At 42.3% G+C, this 21145-nt stretch overlaps 1 protein-coding gene across 1 annotated transcript in view; it reads right to left on the bottom strand.

The window, feature by feature from the left end:
• SPATA17 (spermatogenesis associated 17) overlaps positions 1–21145 on the bottom strand; it is an 895854-nt gene that overhangs the window by 420811 nt on the left and 453898 nt on the right. Inside the window, exon 6 of the mRNA XM_086925466.1 lies at positions 17359–17482. Coding sequence (XP_086781592.1) covers positions 17359–17482 — 124 coding nt within the window. The remainder of the gene's footprint in view (positions 1–17358; positions 17483–21145) is intronic.

The following is a 21145-nucleotide window of genomic DNA, read 5'->3' as shown; positions in this document are numbered from 1 at the left end:
CATGTACTTTCCTATTTCCATACATGCACATTTTTTTCCAAATAGCACTGTCGAGCATACTTTCAGTGAATTGCCCCCGCACGAGTTATCTTACCGGCTTGCGCTGCGCAACAATACTTTTATCAGTATGTTACATCATTCCCATCAGACCAGCAATGCTACCAATTGTTGGATATGTGGCCGACTCCCTCCCTATCAGAAATACAAGGGAGTCCTGCCCCTCTTCCCGTATCCGTTCACACATAATGGTTCCTGTGGTGCCTGGTTCAGTTTAATAAATTCTTTAGACTCTGATTCCATAGTCTACCAAGGCGATTGGGTATGGGGAAATCTGAACACAGTTATGCATAAAGCATGTTACCCTAACAAGGAGGGTCTTCCACAAAGGACAGGGACCGATCTAGAAAATGAAGTATATGGATTAGGTAATTATACACTTAACCTCATGATTCTGAATGTCCAGTCCGATACAGGACCAGACTTACCCTCTATGTCAGTGTTACCAGTAAAAGGCGAATTATGTGTCAGAAAGAATGGTTCGGTACCCCTAGGTCATAGTAAATGTACTACTGTGATCGAATTCAGTGATAAAGGCAAGTCTACATTCAAAGCTACCCGCCATTCCTATTTCATTTGTGGTCATACAGCCTATATACGTTTGCCACTAGATTGGGATGGGACATGTTACATTGCATTCCTTCTGCCACCTGTTTTTCTAGCTCCACCTGATTATCATAAGAACTCCCGTCTAGTACCTAATAGACCCAAGAGAGAACTCCCGATTGTCGACTATACTGAAACGGCATGGGAACGATATATAGATTTCAATAAAGGTTTCTTTCCCTATTTAGGAGCTATCTTCAATAGCAAATCAATACGTCACTTGACCAGAACCCTTGAAGCAGTGGTAAATGAAACTACTTCCGCCCTAGGCAACTTAACAGAGGAACAGTCTGCTATGAGACTTGTTGTTCTTCAAAATCGTCTTGTTCTTGACGTCATCCTGGCCGATAGGGGCGGAGCCTGTAGAGTCATCGGATCGAGTTGCTGTGTTTTCATTCCAGAAAACGCACCGTCAGTATATAGAGCCATAACCCGTCTCCATAAGATTGCAAGTCAGATACACCAGAATCCAGGCACCTGGACTTGGTCCGGTTGGTTCTGGAGCGTGTTATCAGCCTGGGGATGGAAAGTCCTATCCTTCCTCGGAATAGCCCTTCTCATAGTATTCAGTTGTTGCCTATGTATACAGTGTGAGCCAGCGATTTGCGGCTTGTGCGCCACATCATGTTTTCCTCATCCAAGTCCACGTTCAAAATCCCGCCTGAAAAAGGAAGAGCAAATTATGTTATATGAACAAATAGATGGACTAATGAAGATTGATATATCATGAAGGGTCCGTAGGGGACAAGGAGGGAATGAGGTAATATGAATTTTTAAGGTCAATTGTGTCCCCTAACGTGAACCCCACCGTCTCCATGTACGAGCTTAAAGTGCATGTAACTTCCCTCCTCGACCAGTTATGAAGACGCAAATACATTTGCGTCCAACGCTAACATGTCCTCTTTCAGATCCACCATGAATGGATCGATAATTCAGTTCCTAAGTATGCCTTGCCAACGTCTTTTCATGGTGCACTTTCACGTTTTCCTAGCCCTGCAGAGCTAGGCCCTGATTTCTGCCATCGAGCCCTTTCTGCTCTCTGCCTCCTGAAAGCTGCAACGTGGGATACATCCCTGACCTCTGTCCTACTCCCTGCGTGGCGAACGGTGCCCGGCTCGGCCTGCTTGCCTGCCAAAGACAGTATTTTGCCTTCAAGTTATCAGTATAGCCGAGCTCAGCTCCTCAAAAACACATCCCAGTCTAGCAGAATAGATAAACAATTCCCCGGCTGCAGAGCAAAGGGCCCGGCCTATCTGTCTCCATGCAAGTAATTCATTGCTCCCGTTACCATGGTAGGCCCATGGCCCCTCGCATTACACGCAGACACGTAGTCACATATGCACGCATTAATAGTCAGTATAGAGTAGCCTCTGCCCAAGAGACCTTTCCTTCTAGATAATATAGTTCCCCAAACACAAGATATCAGATATGATTTAGGAACAAGTCGATCTGACATGCCAGACTTCTGTCTCTTCCTCTAGTGCTAAATGTCAAGTCCCCTGCACCCTCCAGCCTCACGTCAGTCACACGTCATGCTGCTGCGCGCGCATCCTTACTACAGATTTCTGCTGACATTGCAAGATTCCACTATGTATCCACCCACTTGTGACACTTTCATGTGACGTTTCTAGCACACACCTCTGTGTACGCCCTCGTGCACGCCTTTCTGTTACGCACATGTGTTCTTATCTCGTTTCTCTCAGCTGTTACACCTTCTGTATCCATCACCATTATATGCATTGACTATATATATTGTACTCTGTTAATAAAGAATTGTCTATCCCTTCCTGATCCTTAATGGTGAAAGGAACATGATACCCTGGTTCGAACCATTCCATTTTATGGAATAAAACCCTTATAAACTCAGATACCACGGATTCTGCCTCTCATTTCCGAGTGAGTTATTTTATTGAACTTTACTGCATAGAAATTCCGACGGTAAATATTTATTTACCACAGAGTCTCTGGCTGGCTCAAAGTAAACTCTTTGCAGTTTAACGGGGAGAAAACGGAGGTGGTATACTGCTCGGCTACCAAAATGACACAGCTCTAACAGCGCAAGTTTAGACTTACCCCGGAGGATGACCCACCTGGCCCCAGTCAAAACAGTCGCAACCTGGGTGCCCTGGTTGATGAAAATCTTCAAATATTGTCACAGGCTAACAAAACGATCAGTGTGTGCTTTGCCTTGCTAAAAGCGCTCCGCCAGATTCTTCCTCTTCTACCTAATGAGGCTAGACCTCTGGTAGTGAGGAGCATAATTCTGTGTAGAGTGGACTACTGCAAGTCCCTGTACCTGGGAGCTCCACAATACATTGTGCAGGGGGTGCAAAGAGTCCAGTCTATAGCAGCAAAGCTGGCACTTAACAGGCAAGGTAGCTCATCTACCACAATGGCTCTGAGAGATCTCCACTGGCTGCCCATTAGGGATAGAGTTAGCTTCAAATCTCTATGCATTGTATACATAGCAGTGCAGAGTATTGTCGCTCCATCCATGGAAGAGAGATTTACCTAGTACAGGCCTACCAGACACCTTCGCTCTTCCAGCGAAAATCTGGGAAGTAACTACCAGATTTAAGAAATCTCGGATGGGAGGCAGGGCCTTTGGCACAGTAGCATCTAGCCTCTGAAATTAGCTACCTCAGAGCATCAAAGAAGTTAACTTTAGAAAGAGCCTGAAGACTTGGCTATTTTCCAGGAATGAGAGCAACGCCCCCCACTAACAATCAGGTCCGTCTCTGTTGATTCCATCTGTCTAGGTTACAGCCCCAGGATACCCGTAGGGTGACAGTTCGCGCTATATAAGAACGAAATAAATAAATAAATATATGTCCCCTCGGGAGGCAGAATGGGTAGTAGAAAACCCACCAGACATCAGGTATGTTAAAAAATGGATGGTAGGTTCCCCCTAGCATTGGAATGTACACCCACCCCAAAGAGGCAATACAGTCTTTCTGCCTCCTGTGGCCAGATTTGGGTTTGCCCAATATCCCACCAACCCCCCAGGAGGTAGAAATCCCACTAGAAATCAAAGATTTCAAAATGTTGCAAAATAAATGGGGGTGGCCCACTATGTCTCTGGGCCATAACCCCACCCCAGAAGAGGCAAAAGAGTCTTTCTGCCACCCTAGACAGATAGGAAATTTGACCCAATTGAGTCTTTACTCGTAATCTGCCAGCGCCAAGGTAGAATGCTCACTAGAAGTCAGAGAGTTTTACAGTGTAGCAAAAAAGGGGCAGAATGTCCTACCCTGCCACTGGGCCATAATTCAACCCCAAAAAGAGACAACAGTCTTTCTGCCCCACCAAGCAGCATATAAGGTTTTTGCCCCAGTTTGCCCTTCAGGGTGTAGAAAGCCCATTAAACACCCAGGGTTTCAAAATGGTGCCAAAAGAAATATGGGGACCGCTGTCCCTGGAATTGGGGCATACCCCCCAACCCAAAAGGTACAATAGAGACACCCGGGTGGCAGATCAGAAATTTGCCAGATTAATAGTTTGCCCATTGGTGGATGCAACGCCCATTAGACACCATGGAAAATAAATGGTCTAAAAAATGAATATATGGAGGGTCGCCAGGCAGTGGGCTGTGCCCCCACCTCAGAAGGAGCTAGGAATTTGTCTGCCCCTCCAAGAGGTGGATCATGGGTTTACCACAATTCTGCCCCCAAGAAGTGTAAAATACTCACTTGACTGTCCGGTCCTTCAGTGCTTGCCATGCCATGAGACTCACAAGCTTGCCATGAGACTTACACTTACAGTGCCTGGTGCCTGGTTGCTCACTGGTATGATTTGCTGCATTGTGGGCTGCTTATAAGACTATTGTTATATGCTGTAGCTCTCTGCAGCCTTCCCAGATCTACAACCGCTCCGCTAAGCAGCTCAATCAATACAGCGCTAGACTCATCACAGGTTCCAGAAGAAATTGCCATATTTCTCCCGACCTTCGTGCCATCAACTGGTTACCTTTTGAGGCCAGAATCCACCTGAAAATCGCCTGTATGACTCAAAGCATTGCACCAAAAAACACCAAGATACCTAGCGGAGAAACTAGTACTATCGGGTGGTAGCCGAACAACCAGGAGTTCAGAGAACCTTCTACTTAAATCACAACATTTCTCCAAGAAAAAAACCTACAATCGTACCTTCTCAGGAATGGCCCCTAGGAATTGGAACGCCTTACCCGCTGAAACTAGACTGATTCAGTCCGCTGCTTTCTTCAAAAAAGAAGTGAAAGTGATCCTCTTAGCGAGAATCACCTGAACTTTTTGAGATATATACTTGTTGCTATGTGCTAGTCGCTAACTTTTACCAGGAATGTATTTGCTTAAGTCACTATATTCGTATGTATTTATCATATCACCTTTTTGTGCCTTGGAAAGCGCTCTGATACCCGCAAGGGTCTTGGTTGCGCTATACAAAACTGTCAAAATAAAATAAATAAATAAAATAAAAATGTCATCTTCCAATTGTAAGCCAGTGTGCAAAAAAGAGCACATTTTGCAGAACGCTCTCTGAAAAACATCATAGTGGGGGTAAGCCCAAATCTAGAGTTGTAGAAATAATCACAATTCCTAAACTCAGTATCTAGTACACATTTCCAAAATACATAGTTTTCCTTCATACCTATTTTTCATTCATTAGATATTGTCATATGAATAGCTGCATATTCGGTACATGATGTAAAAATCACTATAAGTTGCAGTTCAATTGTTGGCTTTGGATATCGGATATTTTTTGAAAATATGCAAGCCCTGTGTATCCTTGCAACCAGAATGGTCTGATGGACAAAACAGTATATCACTTTTGTAGACTGGCCATTGTGACAAAAACATTTCAGATGAAAACATGGTCACCAATTGCTTTTTTTAATCCTATTCATTTTCATTATTTTTTCATTTCAGCGATTGGTTTCTTTGGGAATGCTTCAGGGATCTGCACAAGTCATCCCTGCAGCATTCCCAAAGATACCGATCACTTGTTGAACATAGAATTTCGTCTATGTTTTGGAAATGTATAGCTCACAAGGATCACCCATGGATTTCACATCTGTTTCACCACAAACTGCAAGTTGGTTGAAACCACACAAATTAGAAACAATTGATTACCTCTATAAAAATGCAAAAACTTTGGTAAAACAATGTTTTTTTAATGCAACTCTGTTTACTCCTGAAAGCTGGGAAGATGGTTATCCTTACTATTTTCTCAGTGCCCCCTAGGGGAATCTTCAAACCCTCGGTACCTTTAGAATCCTCATCATGGTGGAAGAAAATGGCATAGTTTTGGTGGGGATACTTTACATGGCAAAAGAAATATGAACGTGCAAGTTCAAAGTACCCCAAATATCAGAAAAGCCTCAGCAGCTACGGGCTCAAAAATATGCTAGCTTGATAAATCATGTGAAAAACAGAGTGCCAGCCACACAATTACTTTAAATCCTCTTCTTTTGAGGAAGAAACCAAGTGAAACTCCTGGGTTTATCTGGGTATCGTACTATTACCCTTTTTCTTTTTATTGTTTTCAAATTATCTATTTCATGTATGAAAAGGACACTTTTTCATATTTTTTGTTCACATAAAAAGACAATTATTCACAACACAAAACATTTTGAAACATACAAACACCTAAGTGTATATACACACTGATTCACTTTGATATATACACAAAAATATCTTACAAAAGACCAGAGTTGCGATATGGGTTCGAGATTTCAAATAGACTATTATTGGAAGTCAAAAAAATTAATAGAAACAACTTAATATGATTTGCAATTCATTTTACAACCATAGACCACAAATAAATTCCTTTAGTCTATCAACAAACAACTGTCTAATCTCTTTTACGCCAACGTGTTTCGAATCCGGTATGTCCACTCAACGGATTCTCCTCAGGGCTCTGCCTTTAAAGAACGTATCTGGAAAGTGTATAAAACAAAGCTAGTTTTAACTTCTTTATTTAGAAATCCTTTGCTTCCAACTAAGCAGTTTTAATGTCAATCCAATTTCGGCTTGTCAGTCGTCTCCCTACGTATAATCATTGTAGGGAGACGATTGACAAGCTGAAATTGGATTGCGCATGGTATGCGCTTACAGCTAAAGAGAACAGAAAACAGCCGAAGCAGGAAGCAAATTGAAACAGGTACGCCTCGAAAAGCAGTGAACGCTCTCTCTTTTTGTTCTGTGCAAACAAAGGTTTACATAAAATCCTTCACTAATTGCAGGCTGTAATCAACCTACAATACCGGAAAGGAATATTGACGTACCGGAGGGGACAAGGATTCGATCCCTCAAGGTATGTCCATGAGATGTGTGCCCCATGTTGTCCTATTAGCTAAGCAAGAAAAGTTATGATGCCCCTATCTACTTTTAGACATACAGCTAAGGACCCCAGTCTAAAACTACACTCCTCCTGCGGACCGGCGACTGCTGGCGAACAGGTAAGAAGAGTGACATTAAAACTGCTTAGTTGGAAGCAAAGGATTTCTAAATAAAGAAGTTAAAACTAGCTTTGTTTTATACACTTTCCAGATACGTTCTTTAAAGGCAGAGCCCTGAGGAGAATCGGTTGAGTGGACATACCGGATTTGAAACGCGTTGGCGTAAAATAGATTAGACATTTGTTTGTTGATAGACTAAAGGAATTTATTTGTGGTCTATGGTTGTAAAATGAATTGCAAATCATATTAAGTTGTTTCTATTAATTTTTTTGACTTCCAATAATAGTCTATTTGAAATCTCGAACCCATATCGCAACTCTGGTCTTTTGTAAGATATTTTTGTGTATATATCAAAGTGAATCAGTGTGTATATACAATTAGGTGTTTGTATGTTTCAAAATGTTTTGTGTTGTGAATAATTGTCTTTTTATGTGAACAAAAAATACGAAAAAGTGTCCTTTTCATAAATGAAATAGAAAATTAGAAAACAATAAAAAGAAAAAGGGTAATAGTACGATACCCAGATAAACCCAGGAGTTTCACTTGGTTTCTTCCTCAAAAGAAGAGCACTTAAAGTAATTGTGTGGCTGGCACTCTGTTTTTCACAAAATATAACTTATGGACCAGCCGACCGCACGTCCCAGGACCTGACTCCCCATTTTTTCTAGCTTGATAAATCAGACATTTTTGCATGCTGCCATCACGAAGGCAAAGATAACTATGGGCCCTGATTGCCATTAGAATTCTGGCTTTCAATAATAGACTATTGATTAAACAACATGCATCGATTGTGCTTTTGAGAATTTTGGAGCTGTTGCTGCAAGGCTCAGATAACCTAGGACCCTAATTGGAACTACAATGTTCATGTTTTGTTTAGTTTTCACAAATAGACTGCTTATTAAACAATGACCAAATGAAAAACTTGGAGATGTTCGAGATTTCACCTGAAAGGTTCAGTAAGAAATCGGTCCTGATTGAAATGTGAAGGTTCAGGATATGCTTTATCTTTCATGAAGAGGATTCTAATTAAGCATTGGTCTGTGGTAAAGCTTTGCAGAGGCTGAGATTTGATGCAATTCCCATGAACAATGACAAGTATGTGATTGGTCCCTGTGAAATATGGGATTTTAGCCCACCTTAACATTTCACTTTCCTCGTGTAGTACAAGCCACCTTTCTCAGTGATTGCTCAAATAATATATATATTTGTTTGCCACATTATCCTCTTACATAACCCTGCCATTTCTGAATGTAGGCATGACATCAAATCAAACAAGGTAGCAAACTAGCCCCCTGGTTCAACGATGACCTTAAGAAATCCAAGAAGTTCTGTCGTACCCTCGAGAAAGCCTGGAGAAAAAACCCAACCACGGACAACCTGGCCACCTTCAAGAACGCCACCCGCAAACACCACCAGCTGATCCGATCCACCAAGAAATCAGCATTCAAGGATCGACTTGATAACAACGCCCAAAACAGCAAGGAACTATTCAACATCGTCAAAGAATTTACCAACCGCACCGCCGGCACCAACGACATCACTCCCTCCCAACACCTTTGCGACTTTCTATCATCATTCTTCCACAACAAAATCGTTGACATACATAACAGCTTCGAAAACCAGTCCGAAGACCTATCCACTCCACTCACCTCCGAACCAAAACCGCACTCTAACAACCTTAGTGCCTGGAACCCAATCACCACTGAAGACACCATCCGCCTGATGAACTCCATCCATTCAGGATTGCCAACCGACCCATGTCCCCACCACATTTTCAACAAAGCAGACTCCATTATCGCACCCCATCTCCGCGACGTCATCAACTGATCCTTCAACTCCGCCACCTTCCCGGAAAGCTGGAAACATGCCGAACTCAGCGCCCTTCTGAAGAAACCCACAGCAGACCCCACTGAACTTAAGAACTACTGCCCCATCTCGCTCCTCCCTTTTCCTGCTAAATTCATTGAGAAGGCCGTCAATAAACAGCTCGCCGCCTTCCTTGAATCTAACAAATCCCTCGACCCATCTCAGTCCAGCTTCCGAGCCAAACACAGCACCGAGACCGCCCTCATCGCAGCAACAGACAACATTCAAACTCTACTGGACAACGGAGAAACAGCCGCCCTCATCCTACTTGACCTCTCCGCAGCCTTTGACACAGTCTGTCATAGCACCCTCATACAACACCTCAACAACTTCGGAACACAAGGAAAAGCATTAGACTGGATCATCTCGTTCCTCGCCGGAAGAACACAAAGAGTCCGCCTCCCCCCTTTTAGTTCAGAGGCCACCGAAGTCATCTGCGGCGTACCACAAGGTTCATCACTCAGTCCCACTCTCTTCAACGTATACATGAGTCCCCTTGCATCCATCGCGCGCCAACACAACCTCAACATCATCTCCTACGCAAACGACACCCAGCTGATCCTTTCACTCACCAAAGACCCAAACACCGCCAAAACCAACTTACACGACGGAATGAAAGAAGTAGCCGAGTGGATGAAAAACAGCTGTTTAAAACTAAACTCGGACAAGACGGAAGTTCTCATCCTTGGTTCATCCCCCTCTGCCTGGGACTACTCATGGTGGCCACCGGCCCTGGGAACCGCACCCATACCCACGGATCACGCACGTAACCCGGGCTCCATCCTGGACTCCTCCCTCTCGATGACCAGACAAGTCAACGCCGTCTCATCATCATGCTTCAAAATCCTTCGCATGCTCAAAAAAATCTTCCGCTGGATCCCCACCGAAACAAGAAAGACTGTCACCCGCGCACTGGTCACAAGCCGCCTGGATTACGGAAATACCCTTTACGCCGGAACCACAGCCAAACTACAGAAAACACTCCAACGCATCCAAAACGCCTCAGCCAGACTCATCCTAGACATCCCCCGCCAAGCTCACATTTCCGATCACCTGAAAGACCTTCACTGGCTTCCTGTCAACAAGAGAATAACGTTTCGTCTCCTCACTCACGCACACAAAGCCCTTTACAACCTAGGACCCGAATTCCTCAACACACGACTGTCCTTCTACACCCCCACCCGCCATCTACGATCATCCAATCAAGCCCTCGCCGATATTCCGCGCATCCATAAATCCACCATGGTGGGTAGATCCTTCTCCTACTTAGCGGCAAAAACCTGGAATTCTCTCCCCACCCACCTCCGCCTTACACAGAACCATCTCTCCTTCAGAAAGCAACTAAAAACTTGGATATTCGATAAGTAATTGCACCCCCCCCCTCCCTCAAGCGCCTTGAGACCCTCTGGGTGAGTAGTGCGCTTTACAAATTTCTGAACTTGAACTTGAGTGTTCGCTTTTTAATCGCACTCTTTATTTGCCTACATTACAGCACAGTAATGTGTACATACTTTCTATAGCTTCAGTGCAAATGCTCATTTTCGAAACAAAGATCTGGCAGTGAGAGTTCTTTGAAAAGGGGAACATTAACAGCTGACACAATGTTGTGCTATGTTCAAGGTTTTCAAACCTTCTCAATTAGGACACCCGGGTTTTGGAGCATCATATTATTGCTCCCCTGGGCAACAAAAGATGGCTACATCGGCGAGGTCACGCCTACAGTCTGTGTGGCAAAGTAATCATGTCGACACTTACTGCACAGCCCTGTGGGCTGGCTCAGACTGCTGCCTGTCATGCCCATCCCAACCTTTGTGGGAAGAATGAGAGGCACGGGTGGGAAAAGTGGCAGCTGAGATGATGGATGGAGCCCAAAAAAATAACCTCTTGTACAGCTGACCCCCGGCTCCCGGGATAATCCCACACTGTCATCATTAGACAGGACTTGGGGAAGAAAGAAGAATTAGGCCCCACACTCTCTTGAGTGGGCGCGCTCTAGAAAAGCAGTTATGGAGCTGTCAGGCCGTCTTCAGAGACAAGGAACACCAAGATGCCCGCCAGGCACAAACATATGGGCTTCCATGAATTAGAAATAATTACAAATCAGGGATGGCCGCAAAAATGGCATTCAATCTGTTTTGTTTTCATGTCCATCCTCCACATGCACTCAGAAAATATGTATGTGTTGTCACATACTCAGGACATTATTATAAGCCAACAAATATGTTCCAGCCGCGCAGAATATGAAACAAAGTTATAAGAATGTGATACTTTATATTCTCATTGCGGATGTATGCCAGCTGTGCAAAGGAAACATTGCTCATACCGCTGAAAACCGCCAAGGTATTTTGGTGTATAGAATCTGTATAAATCTTTTAAAAAAAATAATGGGATAAAGAATAAGTTAGCTGTTTGCCTTTTAGGCCCTCATTGCCAATGGCCCATACCCTCCGGTGCTACCGGTAACAGCAGTTACCAGCCCATCATTCCAAGTTATTTGCTTTTATCATATAGATTTTAGAATCTAAAACCAGTCGAAATCTCCATGGGAAAGTCCAGACACAGAAATCGGCCTAGAAACGATTCTCTTCCATATGTGAATCCTCAAAAACGCGTGTTTCTTGTTTTTCCATGCCACTGGATTAGGTGGATGCCAGGTACTGGTAAATCAAGGACTGGGGAACAGCAGGATTTTTTCAGGTAAAATCCAATCATCCTTAACTGTTATCTTGTACATTACTCGGATGACTGATCTTTTGTCGTTAAGAAAAATATCGTATTTGTTTGAAACTAAATATTTTGTAAAAATTCCCTTGCAACTTTAATGATAAAGGTCCTGGAAATAGCGATTGTTAGTAGAGAGAGCTACAACGAATACACCTTTTAACTAACAAAGTAAAGAACGGACAACAGTTAATTAATTACCTTCATATTTTAGTTTGATTGTCAATATGCCACGTGCAGGATATGCATGTGAAGAAATAAAGCAACTTTCATAACTAGATATTTATGTTTCAAACATTTTTCCTGATTTAGTTTAGTTTTTGGAACATGTAGTAAATTTCTTTATGCCACAATTTTCAAACTATTAATCGCTCAAGTCATTGTAAAATAACTCTTTCGAAGTAATACATCAAAAGACTTCCCTGTAGCGGCCAGCAGGTGGTGCATAACATCATGTATAGCCAAGCAACCTGCACTCTTCTGTAGAAGATGCCTTTATAATCCTCCAAATTGCGTGGTGCTGCGCGGAGAATGTTTACAAAAATACTGTTGCTAAGATCCCGCCCTATAGTCAAAACACAATTTAAATACATTGTTTTTTTTGTTGTTTATGTCTTTTAAAATAGTTTCTAATTTTCAAAAAACCTTAAATATGAATGTCTTGTAGCCGAGCAAGTCGCCTTTGAAACCACAATGATGCTTGTCAATTATCAGAAGAACAATGGCCGCAGCGAGGAGCCCAGCGAAAATACTGTTAGTTAACAAAGAGGAAAAAGTTAATAATGGTTCGGTGGCTCGTGGTGCAGCATAGCAAAGAGAATATTAAAAGAAGCTGCCATTGATTAGAGGCCTCGTGTCCATAACAACCCATTGTCACCAAAGGTTTTACTAATTAAAAATGTTTGTATCAAATTACAGTGGCTTTTAGCAGGAGATTATCTCTTAGAGTAACCTGGCCATTTGCATATTTAGTAATTAAAAGAGTCATACATAATAACAATAAGGCAAATGACATTTTCTAAGGAGGGGCGGTGTTTTGCCAATGCTTGAGGAATGTTATGGTGGGGGCTAGAGGGGGGTCCTTTTTATTAGCCCACCAATGTGTTCCTTAGGAAAATTGGTAAAGCTGCAGTTTAGTGCTCCATAGGACCAATGAAACCTACACAAACTATATGTTGTTGTAAAATACATATTTAAGCATTATTTGAAGACAAATAAGATTATGCCTACTTTATGCAGCTCGCAGTATCACATTAGCATTTGTTAGTTACCGCACCATGGAGAAGCAAAACAATACAGTAACATGTGCAATAAAAATATATCAAAATCTACTTAATTTATGTAAACATTGATATTATTATCAGGAATCAGAAATGCAGTGCATCATCATCATCATTATTATCGTATTGTGAGGCTGCAATCTCGCGGAAACATCTCATGTTTGATTTTCTGATTACATGCACGCTAGGACGCCAGTTAAATTCTGTTACTTGCAATAATTTATTACAAGCCAGTAGTGATGTCATCAAGGCCGGACTGGGAACAGCAACCCACCCTGGCAGATCCCTGCTTTACTGGCCCCGAGAGCGGGAATGGGTGGGTATAACCCCCAGTGACAAACCACCCCTCACTGCCAAAGAATCGGCCCCCACTCGTCCGGCCCACTGGGGAAATGCCCGGTACCCACTACGGACAGTCCGGCTCTGGTCACTGTGCTCTTTTCCTAGCTAGTACGACTGGACCGGTGCCTTCACTTCAATCTAGACACTTTCCCAGGGCTTTTGCAGCAGTTTCTAACCATACAGCACCACCTTCCCTTATGATCCCAGAAAGTAAGCAGGCCCGCGTAAGCCCCCCCCCCACCAAGCACCAGTCATCTGACACTAACAGCCTTCCAAATGCTGCCCTGCCTGGAACTCCGGCTCTACAACAAGGAGCCAGATTAGCACAAAACTGTAGTAAGGGGTAACAGACTTTCCAGATAGAAAGGAGGGGTTAGAGTTCCATGAGTGATTAATTCCAGCTAACCTAGTCAAGTTTAACCATTAGTTTGGCTACCGGAAAGCACAGAAAAACCTTAAGGGGATGAGCTACTCACCAACGGATAAGGAAAAATGTGAGAAAAGCCCACTTCCAAAAAACAGGTTTAAAAATAAAGACATTCAGGTTGGGCAGTGTAAACATGCTCACATATTACAAAGAATATAATCTCTTACTTTACATTAGTAAGGAAAATGTAAATCCCCCTCAGAGTTCCAGGCTTTCAGTCATGTGCCTCTTTATCAATCTCCTGTGACTTACAATATCCTTAATATGTACAGTGTGAGACTTTCTCCAATGTAATATTCCTCTTATTATTCACCAGAGCCTGCAATCCATGTATAAAAGCCTACCTCTATTTTCTTTATTATGATCGAGATGGGATGTCTCTAGTTACCTGTAGCAAGGGAACGACATTGCTGCTCAACCCTAATAACTTATTGCAGTTGAGTTGTGACGACCTAATGGCTCCTGCCACAGAGATAACAGACAAGGTGGAAGGCAGGTCACATAGCATCACTGCAGATGCGTTTTAAACAAGGAAAGAAGACATGGCTTTCATTCTTCTAACCTGTTTTCATAAAACGAGCAGTGGTCAGCAGAAAGAATATCCAAATGCCAAAGTGCTTATTTTTGGCACGCTATGGTACATTGCAGGAAAGATAGAACGACTGTGCACCTGTCTACACATTTTTTATTCTGAATTACATTAAACTGAGTCTACAATCGTTTTGCAACAAGTTACTAAATGTTTTGAGGTGTTTAATTCAACACTACAGATTCGACTTGTATTCTTCATGTCTATAACCATGCTAACTCTTTCATTTGAAAGAGTAAGACACCAAGGATTTAAGTGGTTCATACACCTGTAATACTAAGAGCATTTATAGTAAGAAATAAATTCCCTTCTGTTGTACATTAACAGCATATTGCTAGTGACCTCAGAGTTCCATGATTGTATAATGCAACCCCGCCATACGCCTCATTCCTCTATATGGTCTTGGAACCTATCAGTGACTTGAAATAGCCCCATAAGGTACATCAGGGGGTAATTATTCCATATAATATAACACTGGAATATTGAGAGCTGCACTGAAGCCAATGAAAGGGTTCGGGGCTAATAATGGCTGGTACAGGCCTTCTGCGCCAACATCCCAATTTTTGCCTTTCTGTTTCTTTTTTTTTATTTACAACTTCCTACCCTCAATGGGAACAAAGTTCTTATAGCTTTATAGCCCTTAAATGTCTGGCTATAAATGTTGCTAAATGCCATCCCCCTTGTTATGGGCCCTTAGCTCCAGCTAGGGCATATAACACAAGGAAAGGGGTCCTTCAACAACAGCTGGCTATCATTCTATAGTAACATTACTGCAATTAGTAATATTGTGTTGATAGTTTGTTAGGATTAGCACTAATATTTATATAAACACCAATACTAGACATTTTTTTGGGAAAAAATAGCTTTTCGAGATGTTTTTACTGCACGATTGCGGTTTATCACCTATCATAAGAAAATGTCAATAATACTATTCTAATGTAATATAATGTAAACATGGATTGCAATGCCATAAGGTTAAAGTGTGCAAATGGTTGAGTGTAATGTCATAATATCTACAGAGACAGCAGACAATGTGAAAACTACCTCCCTGAGCAGAAACCCAACTTCAACTGTGATCCAAATTATTTAAAAAGAATATATTTTCTTTCTTCTTATCCTGACAATTCACAGTCATTACATGACATTTTTTTTAAATATGTATAGCTATTTAGAATTCATCTACTTGGCATGTTCCTCCTAATTCTCTTGCTTTGCATCTTTGGAGTATTAGGTGTAAATTCTTTATTAAATTCTTCAACATATGACTGGTAAAAGTACATAAAGTGCCCCACCACTGGTTGGCTGCTAATTGGAGGTAGCGATACCAGGACTGGAGATACTGATTCTGGCTGGCGTCTCCGCCCCAACAATTTGCCATTCTGAGTGAACATTGTGGGATCTGGATTCACTGGTTTCCATTCTGCAGGGTTTCCCTGATCCCAGCAGGAGATTAATGGGTGTGCAATCTCATGCGGTCTTACTAGGTGGATTCTGTCACCTGGGAAAACGTTTCATTGGGTGTGTCAAAATGGGTAGTCCATCCCTTGGAAAGCTTTCATACTGAGGTATCTACTAATAGAGTATGGTATGCTTTGGGGAGATATGCCTGGATATATCCAGTTATATTCTCTGGCATTCTTACTTCTGACTAAACCAGCATTCTGAAAACAAAATAGCATTTTATGTGATTGAATCCATTTGCAAGCTAAGTTTAGCTAGACAAATCTAAATAAACAACAATTTGTAATGCAGGATCATTTTAAGAAAGATGGTAGGACTGACACTGTGTACACCTTTCTTCATGCACCAACACATAGTATGGTCACAGTGTCCTTCATAGCCTAGTGAGTCTTTAGAATTTCTGCTGTGGCCCAAACTCATAAAAACATTAGATACCAAGGGTTTGGTCTTAAGACTTTATGAAATGCCTTTATTGACAAGTACTGACCGAGTACACGTGGTGATCCTACTGCGCCCACCTGTACTCACTCTCCCAAATAGTTCCTGTTAAATTGATACACTGTGTTCATCACACCCCTTTATGCTGCCTAATGCTTGTCCTTGATGTCAGTCCCCATATGTACACTTTTATCATTTGTCATGATCTAGTCCTAAAAGTCAATTTTATTTGAGGGAATCCCTTGGAGTAATTAAAACATTGTGAACTACACTATGCAACTCTCTGCTTTGTTTGCAGTACTGGAATGTGTCCTGGAGATCCCACAATCGAGAATCAGATTAAACTCCTTACTGTTACTGTTGGCCAAGCATTGTGTTGCCATGGCCTGGCTCAGAGACCCTCCCTCTTGTTAATAACTGACGCAGGATGCACCACATTGCCTAGCTAATGCCTATCATTACCCCACCTCACAACTAGCTAACTTGATTACCAGTGTGTATTTATTAAGTTAGTGTCGCCTCTTCCCAAAATAACCCTTTCTGTCACAACTAAGTCAATCATATTTCAGAAATGTTTTGATAAATTAGACAGTATTGACTGGAGTCAACTAAAATAGGGCAATAGTAAAAACTGTTAATCACAGTGCTTAGAAGCTACAGAAGTGTTATGAAGCGCTACATAAATATATAAATATTACATAACCCATAAAAGCTTTTGTACTGCATAGATTCTGCACGCAATTAGCACTATTTAAATGAAGAAGCGCAAAAACTAGCAGCTTAATATTTGAACGATGTTCTAAAGGCTGAAGGCATGAAAGTGCTACCTATCTCTGCCAATTAATGAGCATTACACGCGAGGTTCCACAGTTCGAGTTGTGTTATCAGTGTGACAGATCAAAGTGCTGACATGGACTCTTCCTGCCAGCACCGCCGAGGCAGCCTCTGTGAAGCTGCTGTCACGGAGTAGTCATGGTGCTTGCTCTTGCCAAAAGAATACAACTAAATTGAGCAGAAAGTAGTGTCTTTGTGATATCTTTCCAACAAGTCATGCCCCATTCAGCCCGCTAGTTAATCTCTGTCAGGCTGGGGGCCCCAGCGGGCTGCACGAGCTGTCAGGGGCAGGCACACCAACCTGCGCGGTGCTGAGAAGATGATGCATCCTCCGGGTCTGCTCGTGCTTTCTCCTCTCCTCCTCTTCGAGGCATTGCTTGTGGCGTTCCATCTCCTTCATCGCCGCAAACTCCTCGAGTTCCTTCCTGAAATGAAGACCAGATCTGCTGCGTCAAGAAACATGTGACAGCCATTTTATTCAGCATTTGTGCTGTGCACGGTGGGGCTGGTTTGCAATCATTGTGGGACAACAAAACAGAGCAATGTACTCATTGTGCCTCTCCTATGTCGTATGTAGACTTCTGTCTCTAGGGGAAGTCGCACAAATCCGTAGCCTTATTCTTGGAAACCTGCACAGTTATAACTCGCTAAATCTACACTGGCCTACACTTAGGACTCCGGATGTTCGCCTATCGACAGGAGTAAGTAATCTAGACGTGCATTAACACATATAACTTTTATTTTTTAATCAGGCAGGAAAATATTTTTTTAGATACAGGAACAATTTCCCACCCAGACAACATGAGCACTGCTAACTTATTTTGAAGTTACTTTAAGAGTGAAGGGTCATGCAGAATGTATGTACCAGCAAATAGCTATAGCTCTGTGCGGGTTTCCATCGTTTTGCAAGACCACCCTTATGACAATCAACCAGCCCTCCCTTTTCCCAACCGGACATATATAAACTGGCAAATTCGGAAAATCGTGTATTTCCCAGTTGTAGTTTGTTGCGAAAATCAGCAAACCCAGATTCCGTGCTTCTTGGATCTGCACTGTTTTATTTTTACTTACGTTTTTTTGCATTTCATTTCAGTGCAACTACCAGCGGTTTAACAGATAATGTGGTTTGGCAAATATTTACTGATTTCAGTTTAACTTACCATGCATTACCCTTCAAAAGGGATCCCTATCCCAATAATCTGCTCCCCAAATAATAGTGCACTCTTTGTTTATCAGCTATTTTGAGGCCCCGTTGAAACGTTACTCAGTTCCTAAATGGGTACATCTGAGTGCCTTGATGCACACATTTTGCAGTGGTATGCTAGAAAATGTAGAAGCAAATTAATCATTTAATTAAAGATATACAATGAAGCTGGTTCTCAAAGTGAACGTTGCATGTTGGGAAAACACTGTGACAAATGAGGTTGGCTCAATTAACATTTCCTCCTTTCCTTACTCTGAAACAGCTACTCCAATTAACGCTCGTATTAAAGACTGCAACTTTGTCCATTGATGCATATAGATTTAATAAATGTTAATTGGCTGTATAAACTGTGGCCTTTTATCTTAGGGCATGTTAAGTATGGGAAAAAAATAAAAGGGAAATAAGACGGCTTGCATTGGAGATATTACTGATAGCACAGCATTAGAGTGAATCACCATCAGCAACTATGAAAAGACGCTCAATAACACACAAAGCAATATGAGAGTCAAGGGAGGTGAACAAAAAATAAGAGGCCTGGGTAGGCTAAGGAGTGTGTACCAATTTCATTTGGCTAATTACTTTGGAATATTCCGTACATATTCGTTTACATATTGGAACTCCTTTTCTTAAAAATACCAAATGTGAACAGCTCGTAATGCCAGATAGATTTTCTACTTGGTCCTATAGGAAGGGATGGTGCACCAGAATTAGAAGTCCAGAGAAGTTGTACTATTTAGAAAAAATTCCTTTATTGTTTCAATTCTATAGCCTTTTCGATGCTGATGACGGAACCGCTCCATCATCAGCCACGGTAGCGCTGTGCTGATGACGGAGCGGTCCGTCATGGCCCGCTCACCGTGCCTGCGCGGTTTCCGCGCCTGCGCTGGGCGTTCCATTGAGTGGGCGGGCCATGACGGAACCGCTACGTCATGAGTACAGCTCAACCGAGGCTGGTGACGGAGCGGTTCCATCACCAGCATGGGCGCGCCGCGTGGCCGCCCCGCCCCCTTAGCGCTATAGCGGAATAGCCGCCGCAGCGAAGGTGTTAAAAGGCCTCAGCCAACACGTTTCGTTCCCGTAGGAACTTCGTCAGGGCTAGATTGTTTTTTGTAGTCCCATGGAGCAGCCAAGTAAATGCAAATCAAAAACCTCCACGTTGTGGGTAGGTCAACTTCTTATAATAAGTAGAAGAGACGTGATAAGTAAGGTTTCAAAAGGCCAATTGACATAAAAAAGGCAGAGGTATTCGCAGTCCAGGCAGAAAAGGATAACAACAGTGGTAGTAGGTCAAAAGTAGTAAGTAAAAGGGTCAAAGTCGTCGATGTATCAGACAATTGACCATGTAGTGGAAATACAACTGTTTAGAGAGAGGTAACCACCTCTCAACAAGAACTGCGGCCACAAAGTGCCCAGAGTTGTGGGTATATCAAAACCGGGGGTAAGAACTGCAATTAAGCAAAAAACGAGGTGAGATAGGGCATATATAACTCCATATCACCAAGGGAGTAGTATCCTCCCCTTCTGTGTTGGTATTTTCTATCGCCTCTGCGCTTCCATGTTAAAGGGAGGCAAGGAAGAAGGAGGGCCGGCTAAGACTGTTCCTCCCCACTGCTGGGTTGTAACGCTTGGAACTTTAGGTTACTTTAGTCTTAGCTCTTAACTTCATGAGTCCATATACATGTCCAACATAAAAGAAAACCTAAAAAAAAGAGTGCATGGTCTGCGGTTCAGTTAAATTAACTTCAAGGTTGGGAATTCAAAAAACAGAAAGGGCCATGTTCTCTTGTTGTCAATTAGAATAGTGACATAATATAGACAGTAGTGTAAAGGTAAAGGGAGACTAAACAGAGAAGAAAATGAGACGTTATTTTTTAGCTAATAAGTTGTGATTAACTCCTCAAACAGAGGGTATCAGTGTTAAAAACAACATTGGTGTGTTCAGCTAAAACTGCAGCGTCATTAACAATTGCGTGTTGGATGCCTTGATTACATCCCGCTAACCCTTTGATTACATATTGTAATCCCAATTACACTAAGTCATATTTGCCTTTGTCACAGTTCTTACAAAAAGATGGGGAGTCGTGACCAGAAGACAATTCACCTGGAAGTTCTGTTTGTAATACCAAAGAAGAACCACAGTAGTAAAAGGCAGAGCAGAGGGAGGCGCACTAAAACTACGAAGAAAGAGATTATGACTGAGCTTAATGAGGTGTACATGATAAGTAATGCATGACCTATTTCTTCCATATTCTTCATAACATGACGTACATTAAGTGTCTATGCCAAGAAATGCCATGGCGTCATCCTTCACGTCCAACCAATACAACAAGTCACCATCAAGTCGTATACAACTAGTCCCACTTGTTGGAGTATGGTTCTAAAACATCACTTACACAGGTAAGATACTGCCTGATTCACCATCAAATCAATCACCAATGAATGCAGTCACTGTAAACTCTTGTGTTAATATAATGAATCTGTCATACCTCACCAAGGTAGTGTTTCCAATCGACAAAGTCCCATGCCCATAGCCAGTAACTTTGTCTAGCTAATTTCCATGGACCAGAGAAGACCTTAGAGTGAGAGGCACTCGTACCTACACATACAATGTGTAGTCAATGTGTTACATACTGTGATACAATTTATGCTGACTGAAACCAAGTCATAACAAAATGAATAAGAAGAAACCCAAAGGAAATAAGAAATTCTATGAGACACTCACACAGCATAATGTGTATGCTACACACATACCTCTGCTGGGCAACGAGCATGCCAAACAAGAAGGTGCAGAACTGGTTTGGTAGAGCGCACAGGCCTCACTCTTCAAAACTCACATATCTCAGAAGGGGACACAGTTTAACAGGTGTAAAGTTATGCATCCTTA

The sequence above is a fragment of the Lissotriton vulgaris genome, chromosome 6, assembly GCF_964263255.1.
Source record: "Lissotriton vulgaris chromosome 6, aLisVul1.2, whole genome shotgun sequence".
NCBI classification, from domain to species: Eukaryota; Metazoa; Chordata; class Amphibia; order Caudata; family Salamandridae; genus Lissotriton; species Lissotriton vulgaris.
Note: the sequence above shows the minus strand (reverse complement) of the source record. Positions and strands in the feature narration are given on the sequence as shown.